The 14225-nt window shown below is 32.7% G+C and overlaps 2 protein-coding genes across 2 annotated transcripts; both read right to left on the bottom strand.

Moving 5' to 3' along the window:
• Positions 1 to 2179: 2179 nt before the first annotated feature.
• On the bottom strand, positions 2180 to 3380 carry LOC132729655 (kelch-like protein 3; the record flags this gene model as incomplete). The annotated part of the gene is made up of 2 exons (XM_060715457.1): positions 3115 to 3380; positions 2180 to 2348 (listed from the first exon to the last, which is right to left on the bottom strand). Coding segments are annotated over exons 1-2 (435 nt in total), but the record flags the coding sequence as incomplete, so codon positions are not given.
• Positions 3381 to 6158: 2778 nt separating this feature from the next.
• Positions 6159 to 10139, bottom strand: LOC132729659 (BTB and MATH domain-containing protein 38-like). The gene is made up of 3 exons (XM_060715463.1): positions 10008 to 10139; positions 8606 to 8861; positions 6159 to 8369 (listed from the first exon to the last, which is right to left on the bottom strand). Exons 2-3 carry the CDS (start codon positions 8847 to 8849, stop codon positions 7759 to 7761), a joined length of 855 nt encoding a protein of 284 aa, XP_060571446.1. The 5' UTR covers positions 8850 to 8861; positions 10008 to 10139; the 3' UTR covers positions 6159 to 7758.
• Positions 10140 to 14225: the final 4086 nt, after the last annotated feature.

Here is a 14225-nt window from a genome sequence, read left to right as displayed (position 1 = left end):
CCTTTGTTTTTTTTATAATTGATTTTTCACCTGAGTGGAGCATAACTCAAAAAGTGTTTGAGACATGAAACGTAATAGGTGGATAGATCTTAATGAGGAGGAATGCTTGCGCAAGATTGATAACTCTTCCCTATATATTTTTTGAGTTATTGTCCTGTGTTCTTTTTCATACTATTTTGTCCAGAGATTATCTCAAAAATATTTGAGGTATCAACTTGAAACTTCATAGGTGGATAGGTCTCATTAAGGAGGAGTGCAGTGCACAATAATGATAACTCTACCCTGCATAATTTTTGAGTTATTGCCCTTTGTTATTTTTTAAATTAATTTTTGTCCTGAGCATAACTCAAAAGCCTTTGAGATATCAACATGAAACTTCATGGGTGGATAGATCTAACTCAGGAGGTGTGCAATGCTTAAGAATGATAATTCTACCTTTCATAATTTTTGAGTTATTGCCCTTTGTTATTTTTCATAATTAATTTTTCACCTGAGTAGAGCATAACTCAAAGTGTTTGAGATGTCAACATGAATCATCATAGGTGGATAGATCTTATAGAGGAGGAATTCTGTGCGCAACAATGATAACTTTTCCCTATTTAATTTTTTAGTTATTGCCATTTGTTCTTTTTCGTACTATTTTGTCCGGAGCTTATCTCAAAAAGTGTTAAAGATGTATCAACTTGAAACTTCATAGGTGGATACATCTCATTGAGGAGGAGTGCAGCGAACGAGAATGATAACATACCCTGCATTACTTGTCAGTTATTGCCCTTTGTTATTTTCAGCCATCAGTATTCACATAGGTTTCAAATCTGTAATCACTTCAGCCATCAGTTTTCATTACTAAAAGACCTCTTAAAATTGAATTATTCTGCTCTACTACATATACATTCTTCCAATGAGCAAACACATTCGGCGGGGGATGGCCATGTTGACATGGCTCTTGTTATAACATGAAATGGTTGGATAATGTCATTGTTTATAGTATACAAATATTTCCATTACAAAGCCATCTAATATACACTTTACTTAGTTTCTACTTAGTCACGCATTTACATGCACTGTTATTCCCGAAAATCTTATAATAATATATTTACCAAAATTTTCTAACATATTGTTTTGATACTGATCTTTATCTTACCAATACACCAAGTTCAATTTTTTGTATCAGAATCAACCATATTTAACCAAAGTTCCAATATACAAAAAGTCAATTGCTACCCGAAAGCAGATTCCTTTATAAGAACAAGCATAAATACAATCTGTATTGGTGAATTTCTATTAGAAAAAAAGAGTAAAATATGGCGGGTATGTCAGTTCGTAAGCATTGTCAAGCCGTTGCAATAGTGACCCTCTAAATTCTTTTATGTTTTATTATGTTAAAATCTCAGGTTTTTTTTCGGTTTGTTTAATTTTCTATAGAAACGTTACAAATGACGTTGCTTAGCGATGATTTTTTGCATGTGAAAAGTCTAGGTGCGTCTAGAATATATTCAGACAACATAATACACTATTGCCTTGTTTAGTGGTTAAACTAGCATAGGCTGTCACGGAACACATTCTGACACAACTAATCAACCGAACATAATCTTTTGAACTTAATTAAGAGCCAAGTTTGGAACATTATTTTATTAAGATATTTTCGGTCTCTAAGGTAAGAGGTCATACAAACAAGTAACAGTTTGGTTATCACAGTGTTTTATTTTTTTTATTTAATTGAAATGAATTAGATACTCTAATACCAGCGTTTTTTTCTTATTTTCAATCTATTTTTGAGAAAAGAGAAAATTTAGATTTGTGACCAATTGATATATGCTTGTTTGCCGCAAAAGTTACAAATATAAAGAAACATTCATTCATTATAATCCTTTTCAATAACAGTCATCTATTTTTTATTTTGTAAAGCATCTTTAATATTTTCTGGGAGAAGATGAAATTCTTCCATATATTCTCCATCATCATAATTAAAGTGTAACATTTCAATTAGCTCTGACATGATGCGTTTGTAATTCTCAGTAATTTTGAATCTTTCCATTAGTCTCAATGCTCTGTAAATCTCTCTTTTACAATTTCCGTCCGTGCAGATGTGTCCTTTTAATTCACAAGTTATTCCGTAAGAATTTCTTGAATTCCCATTTATTTCCTCCCGATATGATCCTTCCTTTGTATTACCAACCTTAAAGACTCTGTCATCAAATATATACAACTCTCGTCTCCTCAGAGCTAGCTCTATTATCTTGTAATGACTGGCATCTGATATTTGGCATGCCGTTCTGGCAGCTTTGAGCCGGTAGAGAGTATGCTCAGAGGCCAGATAAATGAATTTTTCTTTCATTTCTTCCAGGCTATACAGTTCAGACAAATGAATGTGCCTGTATATTTCCTCAATATTTCCCGTGTGCTTATTCTTTACTATTTGCATTATCAGTTGTTGGCAACGTTTCATCATCCTCTCAACGTTATATTCATGAGCTAAAGGAAGAAGGATGTAGACGCTTCCCTCTGAACATAAACACATGTAAAACGAAAATTAACACTATGTTGATAGATAAAGTATATTAAGGACACCATTTTTAAATTGTCTTCTTTAAAAGTATTGCGAAGACTAAACAACAACTGTTTGTAAGACATCACACTCAACTATTACACGTTTTGAAATGAGGATGACGGTGACTGACAAGTAGTGTAAGTTTAGAAATAATTGGTATGGTAAGAAAACTATTGAAAGCCTTGACTGTCTTATAAATATAAAACGTCTAAATAGCAATATATTGAGTCAACATGATATATTCATGAGTGCACATTGTATAAAGAAAGGGTGTGCAACAACGTTCATTTTTATAATAATAAGACAAGTCAATGCTTTCGATAGAAAACATTAACCAACATTGTGACACAGACGCAAACGCTGGCACACGGATATGATATCTCTACATTATATATATAATAAAAATAGTTGAGCTTAAATATAAATGAACTCGTTTGACAATACTTGGATGCAAATGTTTATCTCAAGTTAACACTGAAAATTGCGTTAAAACCATCATTTGTGATAAAACTATATTATTTAAAAGAACAGGTATTAACATTGACAATATAAGACTTAAATACCATGCCATACCGGTTATCATCTTCATCTTATCAGGATAAATGCATCTCAGAAACTCAACAAAATTTTCATAACTCTTTCCGGGTAATTGTATTTCCTTCTCTGTTTTTTCCTGGAAGTCACCTTCGAACATGGCACAAAACACAGGTGAAGCGATACTGAGCACTGCCTTACAGACTAGTATTTTATGGTCCTCAACAACGATTGTCACATCTGCCAATTTTCCATCTTTGTGAAATTCGTCGTTGATATTCATCTCTGCAGACATTTTTGGAGATTTTGGTTTACAAACTATCATAAATGGTGATAATGTTTATACAAGACTTAGTTATAATGTTCAAGCTTTATGTTCAGTTTACAATGTCGTAACAATATGGTCTAAACTGTTCATTATACCACGTATAAAATGTTTTCTATAGTGAAATGTTTTAATAATTTGAATACCAGATCATATATAATTCAATGATCTATTCCGTTCAGTAGTCATACAGAGACAATAATCTATAAAACGCACAGGTAGTTTGTATTATCCAGACGTTTGAGATATCTCTATTAAACGTTTTGATGATACACAGAATAGAATTGTCAAATTTACATTTGACTTTTTTAATTGCACCTAAATATTCTTTCTTATATCCATTTAAACTACCATTTGTGTACGACGTTTAGCTTTTATTACCATTTTTTATCTTTTGAATAATTACAATACAACGTTGATTCATGCACGGGTTTTTACGAATAAAATTGAACGACCATAGACTTTGATTGTTAAAGAGTTTTGAGTGAAATTTCAAACTCATTTATCGGTTACGACAATCAATCCCTCGCAAGTCGGCAGCAAGTATGTACATGTCTTTCAATTATTGACTTTGATGAATATCAGTAATGATTCGAGATCAGCAACAACTACGCCTAAGACTTAATTAAGACTTTTATCAAAAAAAATATTTTTGAATCTGCTTCATACGCCTCTACTTGTATCCCTGTTTTGTACCATTTTTATGCTCCCCGAAAAATTTCGGGGGAGCATATAGTCGCCGGGTTGTCCGTCAGTACGTACGTGTGTACGTCGTACGTGTGTACGTACGTACGTACGTCCCGAATTCGTGTCCGGCCCATAAGTTCGTTATTTGAAGATGGATTTTACAACTTTTTCACAGAAATGATCATCATATCGAGACGACGTGTCGCGCACAACATTTGGGTCGCTACCTTGAAGGTCAAGGTCACAGCATGACCTTGAACAAAAATCGTTTCCGATCCATAAATTGGTTTTTTGAAGTCGGAGTTTACAGCTATTTCACAGAAATGATCACCATACTGAGCCGATGTGTCACGCGCAACATTTGGGTCGCTACCTTGAAGGTCAAGGTCACAGCATGACCTTGAAGCAAAATTGTGTCCGGCCCATAACTTGGTTATTTGAAGTTGGATTTTACAACTTTTTCACAGAAATGATCACCATATTGCGACGATGTGTCGCGTGCAACATTTTGGTCGCTACCTTGAAGGTCAATGTCACAGCATGACCTTGAAGCAAAATTGTTTCTGGCCTATAACTTTCTTATTTGAAGTTGGATTTTACAACATTTTCACAGGTGTTCACCATATTTAACGACGTGTCGCGCACAACATTTGGGTCGCTATCTTGAAGGTCAATGTCACAGCATGACCTTGAAGCAAAATTGTGTCTGGCCCATAACTTCGTTATTTGAAGTTGGATTTTACAACTTTTTCACAGTAATGATCACCATATTGAGATGACGTGTCGTGCGCAATATTTGGGTCGCTACCTTGAAGGTCAAGGTCACAGCATGACCTTGAAGTAAAATTGTGTCTGGCCCATAACTTGGTTATTTGAAGTCGGATTTTACAACTATTTTACAGAAATGATCAACATATTGAGACGACGAGTCGCGCGCAAGTCGGAAGATAGATCTTATTGATTAGAAGTGCAGTGCAAAGACTAGTAACTCTGCATTGCCTACGTTTGGAATTATCACACTTTGAATTGTCTGGGACATAATTCTGAAACTACTAAAGATATACTTTTCTGTGCCCAAATCCTAGTCGGGAAGCATCACCCGGTTCAACCGGCTCTTGTTAAAAGCAAGGTGTTGCCCTAGAAGGAATTTTGATAGCTTAACCATGTGGTTTTCAAACAGGATTAAAAAAGAAAAGTAGCTTTCATTAAATTTGATAGACATATTGATACATTGTAGATCTTAACAAGAGCCACCGCCGGACGGGGTCAACACTTTTTCTGAAAACAAACAAATAATCGGTTAAAACAAATCTTTAAATAAAATCAAAGAAAAATAATTAAGGTTTTCCTTTCATCAATTTAAATAGGTCAGTCTTGTCAAACTTGTGTTCCCAGGCGCGTCTAGAATATTTACAATTATAGACAACATATACCACATTGCCCTGTTTAGTGGTTTAATTTGCATATACTGACATAATACAGAAAGGCTGGACAATAAATTTGGAATTTGATAGAATGACATGTTTGGAACAGTTTTCTATAAAGATATTTTCAGTCTTGAAGGTCAATGTGAAATTGATCTCAAGCGGTCATCGCCGTACAAAAATGCCATGCAAACAAGTTTGAGTTTGGGTAACGAAGCTTTGCTTTTTTTATTTGATTGAAATGAATTAGATACTCTAATACCGGTATTTTTCTTCATAATTCCAATCTATATTTGAGGAAAAAAGGGAAAATTTATGTAAGTGACCATTTTGGATTTTGACCCGGTGCTTGTTTGTCAAAGTTTTTTAATCGAGTCGCAAAAACACTTTCGAGCGTTTTGTAAGTACAATTGTTAACAAATGAGAACGTGAAAACATTTTTTTTGACAGCGAACGATCATTTCATTTTACCCACATTTTATGGAAAGATCAATGTTTCATTACAAAAGCCACCAATCTAGATTAGATCTTTAGATCTTCTAATTTCTTACACGTATTAAGAGCTGGTTTTGATCACATTGAAAAATAACAAATGAAGAAAAAAACATTTATTTATAGTAAGCCTTTTCTTTAACAGTCACTTGCTTTTTATTTTGTACAGCATCTTTTTTGCTGGGAGAAGATTCTTTCATATATTCTCCATCATTATCTTGTAACAGTTCAATAAGCTGAATATTCGTGATCATTGAAATACGAAGGAAAGTTTTGTAACAAACTAGCAAATATTAGTATGTTATTCCATATCATACATTTCATCTCAATTCTTACATGAATGTCCTTGCTTGTAGAAATGTCTGGCAAAGGTTTCAATTTATTTTACATGTATTCTCCGATTAACAGAGATATGTTAGCTTTAATTACTTGATTTATACGTAACAATAAAAACGCCTTGCAAGTTTTAATGAACCTGGAGTTTTGCTGTTTTTTTAAGTATCATTAATCAAGACTTAAAATATTTTATTCATTTCATAATATTGCTTATTTATACATATGAATATCGTAATATATCTAAGAGCTTGAAACCATATGTCGTTTGCAAGCTTTAAATTTATCTATTAATTTCTATAATGAATCACGTACACCATTTTCAGGAATACGAGTACTTTGACAGTGCATTGTAAAATATTACTTAAATAGTTTGTTTCATTTAGCAATTTAATTTGATCATTTACATACTTCAGTTTTTGTGGGTTTTTTTTTTCTTTTTGGAAAAATTAAGAAATTCAGTTATTATTATTCCTTTTTTAACCAATCAAGTACAGTTTACAGATCACGTGCTCCTCAACGCTCTTCTGTAAAATACATGTACAAGTTATAAAGTTTCGGCATCTCTTGAAACTTTATACCCCCATAATGATACCTACAATGTTTATTTGTATCCATCGACATGTTCGAGTGCTGTTGGCCGTAGTAAAACATACTTCTATTTCCGAAAGCATCATATTATTTCGACGACAGATAAGGGGATATAATCAGCATACATATTGTTCAAGAAAGACCATGTAAAATAGAGATAAACAGAGTCCCTAAAGAAAGTAATATAAGTTCACACAATGCAAAGGGATATTTCAGCTTTTCTGATGCAGTGGTAGTAAAATTTTAAGAATGAAAGCAAATGACTCATTCGCGAAACCATCTTCATCTATTAAAAGTAATAGTTAAATATTTTGTTAAAAAAGAATATTTTATTATGTTGTTCTGTATAACAGGATCACATTGAGACTAATCGATGATTAAAGTTTTAATTGCATGTATATGATTCCAAACTTTGTATGAACATCAATTATTTGACCAACTTCAAAACTGCAGATTTTTTTAATCATTTTTTTTTCTGTACTATAATCACGAAATTCACAGCTATCCGAGAAGAAAATGTTTTTTTCTTATAAGTATAATTGTATGTACGTGGTTTATGATCGCTTATTCGTGAATTATGGTGATGATTGTCGAAATTAATAATGATGAAATGAATAATTACGATACCAACACTAACGTTAATGACACTGATTATAAGCAAATGGTTATTACTAATGTTTTTGTTGCAATACGAATAAAATTATAAACAAACAGTAAGTTAAAATTAATAGTTTTCAAAGTAAAGTCACTTTGTTTCAAAAGTAACAAAAACACTCTCATTCTGGTGAAAACAATGATAAATATCCACTGTATCATAAACCTTAACTGTTGTTTTGTAAAGCATCTTTAACATTTTCTGGGAGAAGATCAAATTCTTCAATACATTCCCCATTCCTGTTAACAGTTTGTAACTGATTTAACAACTGTGACTTCGTGCTTTTGTCATATGTGATAATTTTGAATCGTTCTATAAGTCTTAGCGCTCTAAACATATCTTCTTTATTTTCTTCTTCCATGTCGATGCGTCCTTGCATTTGGCAGTTTATACCGTTAGTACCATAACCGCGATCAAAACTAATTCCATATTCCTTAGTTGCACGATGGACTCGAAAAACTTTTTCATCCGTTTTATCCAGCTCATGTCTTCTCAAAGCAAGCTCTATAATCTTGAAATGACTCGCATCTGATACTTGATGCGCCGTTCTAGCAGCTTTGAACTGTTTTAAGGTATGCTCTGAGGCCAGATAAACGCATTTTTCTTTCAATTCGTCTAGCCTATACATTTCAGACAAATGAATATGCCGATATAATTCCTCCACATTTCCTGTGTGCCTGTTCTTTACTATTTTCTTGAGCACTTTTTGGCAACGTTTCATCATCTTTTCAACGTTATATTCATAAGCCAAAGGAAGAAGCATGTAGACGTTCTTTTCTGAAAATAAACACGTGTACTGTTTTGTTTCAAATTATAGGTTTACATGAAATTAGTTAACGAAATAATTTCAGGACAACATTTTTGATAACCTTAGAAAGGATTGCAAAAACTAAAGAATTAAATTTTCACGTCTAACAATACATTGATTAAAGTGTTTTTCGTATGCTAGTTGCTGACTGTGATGACTAGTTCTGTAAATACTATCACAAAAAATGATATAAAAAATTCAATACCGGTTATCTTTTTCATCTTGTCAGGATAAATACATCTCAGGAACTCAACAAAATCTTCATAATTCTTTCCGGGTAATTGTAACTCCTTGTCTGTTTTCTCCTTAAAGTCACCGTCGAGCATAGCACAAAACACGGGGGAAGCTAAGCAAAGTACTGTCTTAGAGCCAAGTATTTTATGGTCCTCAACAACGATTGTCACATCTGCCAATTTACCATCTTTGTGAAATTCGTCGTTGATATCCATCTGTAGTACGTACTATGATAAATAGAGATAAACTTTACTTCATTTCACTTAAAACAATAATTAAGTTTGCGTTTTTTACAGGAAGATGATCCATTCATTTCTTAAAGCTTATTGTTTCTTCCTAGAGAATGAATCATTTTGTTGACACACATCGAGACATAACGTTATACTTCACCTTAAAGTCAAAAGCATTCAGAATGTATGTGCGTCCATCTTGGTGTTGCGTTAAGAGGTAAATCAAAAAGACAGAAAACATTATATGTTTGACCATTGAACAAACGAAACAAACTTTAGTAACAAAACGGCAAATACTAGTATGCTATTCCATATCATCAATTTAAAATCAACTCTGATATAAATGTACTTGTGCTTTTAGACATGCCTGGAAATGGTTCAAATTCATTTTACATACTTATATAGAGATAGTTATTCTATGTGTTCAATTCACCGTTTTCGTAACAATATGGTTTATACTGTTCGTTATAACAAAGTAAAAAAGGTTTCCTGTTGTTAAAAGTTTTAATAACTTAATTATCATAATATCATTCAATTGATCTACCAGAATTCCCTAGGTAGTAGAGATTATAGTTTACAATAATCGATCTGTATCATCCGGACGTTTGAGATTTGTCTTTTAAACGTTTTGATTAAACAGCTATGTGTAATTGTCAAATTTACATTTACATTTTATTTTATTTACCATTTTATCTTTAAAGAAATAACTATACATCGTTGATTAACATTAATCAATTAGGTACGGTTTACAGATCACGTGTTTCTCAATGTCTCAAAAATACCTCACATAACCTGATTTCCAAGTGTTTTGATGCTTTCTCTGTTGTTTTATAGGCAAAGTTCAAAACATGTTCCCTGTCGTCGCAATATGAAAACCCCAGAAAACAGTAACCAATGTACGAGCATCTGAATATTACTTTTTTACCGTTATCCCATTCCCTGTCGTCACAATCAGAAAGTCCCCAGAAAACATGTAGCCAATCAATGAACATGCTCTAGTGTTATTCCTGCATGATGTGCGGGTAATTAATACCTGCATTTCAGTTAACGCACTATGCATGTATGGGTACACGATTTAACTGGCACATTTTCAATTGAAAGTTCTAGCTATGATACTAGTTAGTAAAAGATGTATAAACTTACTTCTAATTTTGTCCAGTACGTCACGCAGTTACTTAGAAATTTCCAATGTTAATGTGTGTTTAGCTTTGTTTACCCACGACACAGGAATAATTAACATATGAGCGGATTTTCCAATAATCTAGTTTTGCTTTTTAGGCCGCAATCAGAACACTTTGAACAACGATTATCCATAATGTCCGAAGACTGGCTGGAAGGACCGAAAAGTTGCGATTGATGCAGGTCGTTGCGTTTTTTCGGTTCCGAAGCAGCCAAGTTTTATATGACTGGAAAGGTCATCAGAGTCTTTGAGAACAGTTGCTAGCGGGATCCATTCTTGCGTATCAAATTGAAGTTAAAGAATACAAGAGATAAATCTCTTTTAAGAAATCAAACATGTCAATGAAAGCACAACCGGCAAAGATGATGATGATTTATAGGGGTGCGGCCAATGTACATTACAATCTGTTTGTTGGAATATCGAAGGAATGTTGAACGATTGAACAATACGATTTCGATAAAGATTTAATAGATTATCTTTAATGTTTTTACACTAAAAGGTTGTTATAAATGTTAGAAAGAAACTTATTATTATCAAATGAATTCTCTGAATATGATAAATGTTAAATACCAGGTTTAAAACACTGAACATATGGTCGTCCAATGATAGGAATAAGTAATTTTTATCAAGAAATCTTTGGATAAGTTCATAACAAACTTTGACTTTTGTTCATTTATTGTTATTGACAAAAGTCTGTTTAATGATATCTTGGAAGATAAAGTTATTTTACTGTATATTAACTTCTAGATGATTTGCTTAACAATGATTGACACGAATTTAAAGGTATTGACCTAATACGAACAGAAATTACTAGAATTACAAAAAAAATATAATTAAGATGTATTGGTTGTTATATATATAATGCTCCTGTTTATTGTGAGCAGATGGGTTTACTAGATTATGAATAAATACAAAAGAGGGTTAGCAAAGATACGAGTGTAAATAAATTTGACAGAGACCTTTTAATTTTTTGTTAAGATTACATTTTTGTTATTGCTAATGAAAGATTTTTCAATGATTCTAGTCATGGAGCTTTTACTTATAAAGGACTAGAGCAAAATGGTAATAGTGTTTGTAAGTCATGACACTATAGATGATATCAATTCATTTTAGATAGGAACATGGAGCGAATCAAGTCATATGCCTGCTGTATTTTCTATATAAAAATAAAAAATCTATATAGAAATAGTCCTATGCTAAGACTTAGTAATGAACAAATGGTTAGATATAGATTTATAGAGCATCATAAAATAGTCTTTTGGAAAATATCGAGTCATTATTTGATAACAATGTTGTGAAAAATTTAATTAGAGAGTTTCAATGTATATATAATTATTATTATATAGACGAAATTAAAAAAAAAAACTTTTAGATTCTTCTGGAATGTGGTGAATGTTGCAAACAGATGAAACAGGTGACTAAAATATCCAATCATTCTCAACCAGGGTGGTTTGTTTTTAGCTGTCGAACAACAAAATATGAGAAACATAAACTCTTGCTTGAGTATAGACGAAATCCAAATAGAGTATAAACATTCAAAAGTCAAGGTGAGAAAAGTAAAGCAAACTGTTGTAAGCAATGCGATGAAAGTGTTAAAGTTCCTCAACCATTTTGGAAAAAAATGGCACGGAAAACAACAAATCACAAATAGTTTTGCTCATGATATATGGATACAACATTTTGAGGAATCGTTTAAGTCAAAAACAATGATGTAGATAGTGATGATATAGCATAATAAGTTGAGGGTTTAAATTCTGAAAGTCTTAATGAAATTAAGGCAGATACATTGTATATTCAATGAAGAATCTCATATGAAGAAATTTTGAAAACAGTTAAATCTTTTCTTTTTTTAAAGTAGTGGAGAAGATTGCACTATCCCTGAATTTTCTAGATAATTTGGGAAAGTGACCAACTTTCTTGTCCTTTTATGTATAGCTATGAAATGTTGGACATGTGCACAGGTTTAGATGTTAAATGTAAAATCGAACTCTGATATCAGCTGGCCTAGATAATTTGACGAAGTGATCTGCTTTCTTGTCCTTTGATGTACAACTATGAAATTTAGACCATGTGTGTAAAATTGAACTTTGATATCAGCTGATCTAGGGACGTATTTTCTTGTCCTTTGATGTACAGCTATATAATTTGGACCATGTGCACAGTTTCAGATCTAAAACTGAACATTGAACAGTATGGAAATAATTCATACTTGGACAAAACAACTAGTGTGACTAGACTAATGGCCTTTATTTTAAGGAGTGTTTCTAAATTCTTTATAGATTTAAAGTTTGGCACCAGGCTATTTAACGTATACAAGTATCGGTAAATTATACAAGTATCGGTAAATTAAGTATTTGTAAACAGTGGGTTAAGACGATGCTTCTCGGCAATCTCGATATTGCCTGACTCCTTGTAACTGTTGCCTACGCGAAGCTGGATGGTTGGTGAAACCACTCCTGACTTTCTTTTCTGTCATGTAAGCAAACAAGTTTCTGTGTCGTAAAGGTGATCTCTGTTATATAAGAGTATGTAAATACATTGTTTGTAGTTTTGTTAAATTAGAAATATGTATGAGCTTCATATTTACACAAAAAATCGTTGAAATATGAAATAAGAAATGTTAAACAAATCATGATAAAGTGTGATCCCTCAGAAGCATTAATCACAACAAAAGTACATGACTCGGTTTGATTGAGTCTGTACATGAGGAAGGGGCGTCCGTGGCCGAGTGGTTAAGGTCGTTGACTTCAAACCACTTGCCCCTCACCGCTTTGGGTTCGAATCCAGACAGGGACTTTGGATTCTTTCATGTGAGGAAGCTATCCAGCTAGCTTACGGAACGTCGGTGGTTCTACTCAGGTGCCCGTTCGTGCCTGAAATAATGCACGGAAAGGGCACCTGAGGTCTTCCTTCACCAGTAAAGCTGGAACGTCGCGATATGACATAAACTGTGTCGATGTGACGTAAAACCCAAAACAAACAAACAAAACTGTACATGAGGAATAATGTCAAAGTGCAACATCCCTCACGCCCCTAGCTAGTACCGACTTGAGCGGTACTCAATTTTCAAGTACGGGACAACTTTTAACAGCTGCCATAATTTAATAACCTATAGAAATGTACGTAAACATATGTCCTGATATTTACACACTAACATTGGTAGGGATCATTTGTACACTCTTTATACATATTTTCTATGTTGACAAGAACCTCACAGACTGTTTTTTCATGTCATCCACGTTTGCTGACGATCTGCTGTCGTTGTTATCTTTTTTTAGTTACATAACCATGGACTGTTGATAACATTACTCAAATTTCGAGGACATACCAACTTAAACATATTTTATCTTGGAAAGAAAAGCTTTTTAGAAGCCATGGCATGGTTTGGAATATTTAGTAACATAATATAATCTATTCTAACCCTTTATATTCAGTGCACTTTCAATGATTTGAAAACTGTATTGATATAATGGTGCTTTTTTCTACATTCATATAGGAAAAAACTCAAGTGATATAACTTTTTGATGTAGACTTCAAACGTGGTATATAAATTCACCACCCTCGATGTAAATGTATAGCACTATAGTAGTACTCTGCAGTGCGTCTTTTCTTTTTTTTTGGGGGGGGGGATGTTATTATCCAAACGTATTTTTTTCGAATCTGAATCATTATGTTATTTTTCTCCTTACACATTTATTTTACCTATACAGTAGCTATGTATTAGAAACATAGATTCATGTAGCAGCCCAAATAATTAAAACGTGCACGTCCAAGACGATTCAAGTGTTTTAACTTAAAATTTAGCTGTGTGAAATTCTAATCTTAATTTCCATATAAAGTATAAAAAAAAGCTTGGTACAAACTTGTACGTGTTTCACGAATCAAACAAATTGAATTACATTTTTTACAATTTTAAATATTGTAAATCATTTCTGATTTTAACTATACTTAATTAAAAACAATGTTCTGTATGGAATTTGATTGAGAACAGTTTTTTATGCTTTTGTTGGCTGGGAATGGGTATAAATCAACTGACATGATTAACTTCATATATGTATTATCAAATGATGAAAAGTTTACGTACATGGGATTTATGATTACTATTTGAACTTTGAGGTTATATTTATCAATTATCAATAGATAATCAAGGTCGGTGTGAATGACAGGTGGTATTGCATGTA

This window comes from Ruditapes philippinarum, unplaced genomic scaffold (assembly GCF_026571515.1).
Source record: "Ruditapes philippinarum isolate M1 unplaced genomic scaffold, ASM2657151v2 ctg712_1_1_1_1, whole genome shotgun sequence".
Taxonomy (NCBI): domain Eukaryota; kingdom Metazoa; phylum Mollusca; class Bivalvia; order Venerida; family Veneridae; genus Ruditapes; species Ruditapes philippinarum.
This window is presented reverse-complemented; position numbering and strand designations above follow the sequence as displayed.

What these genes read in the sequence shown, in the direction of transcription:
- LOC132729659 (XM_060715463.1), bottom strand. Translation starts at nt 8,849, where the DNA reads ATGGATATCAACGACGAATTTCACAAAGATGGTAAATTGGCAGATGTG. An exon ending in CAAGATGAAAAAGATAACCG is followed by an intron (nt 8,370 to 8,605) that starts GTATTGAATTTT and finishes GTTTATTTTCAG; the next exon opens with AAAAGAACGTCTACATGCTT.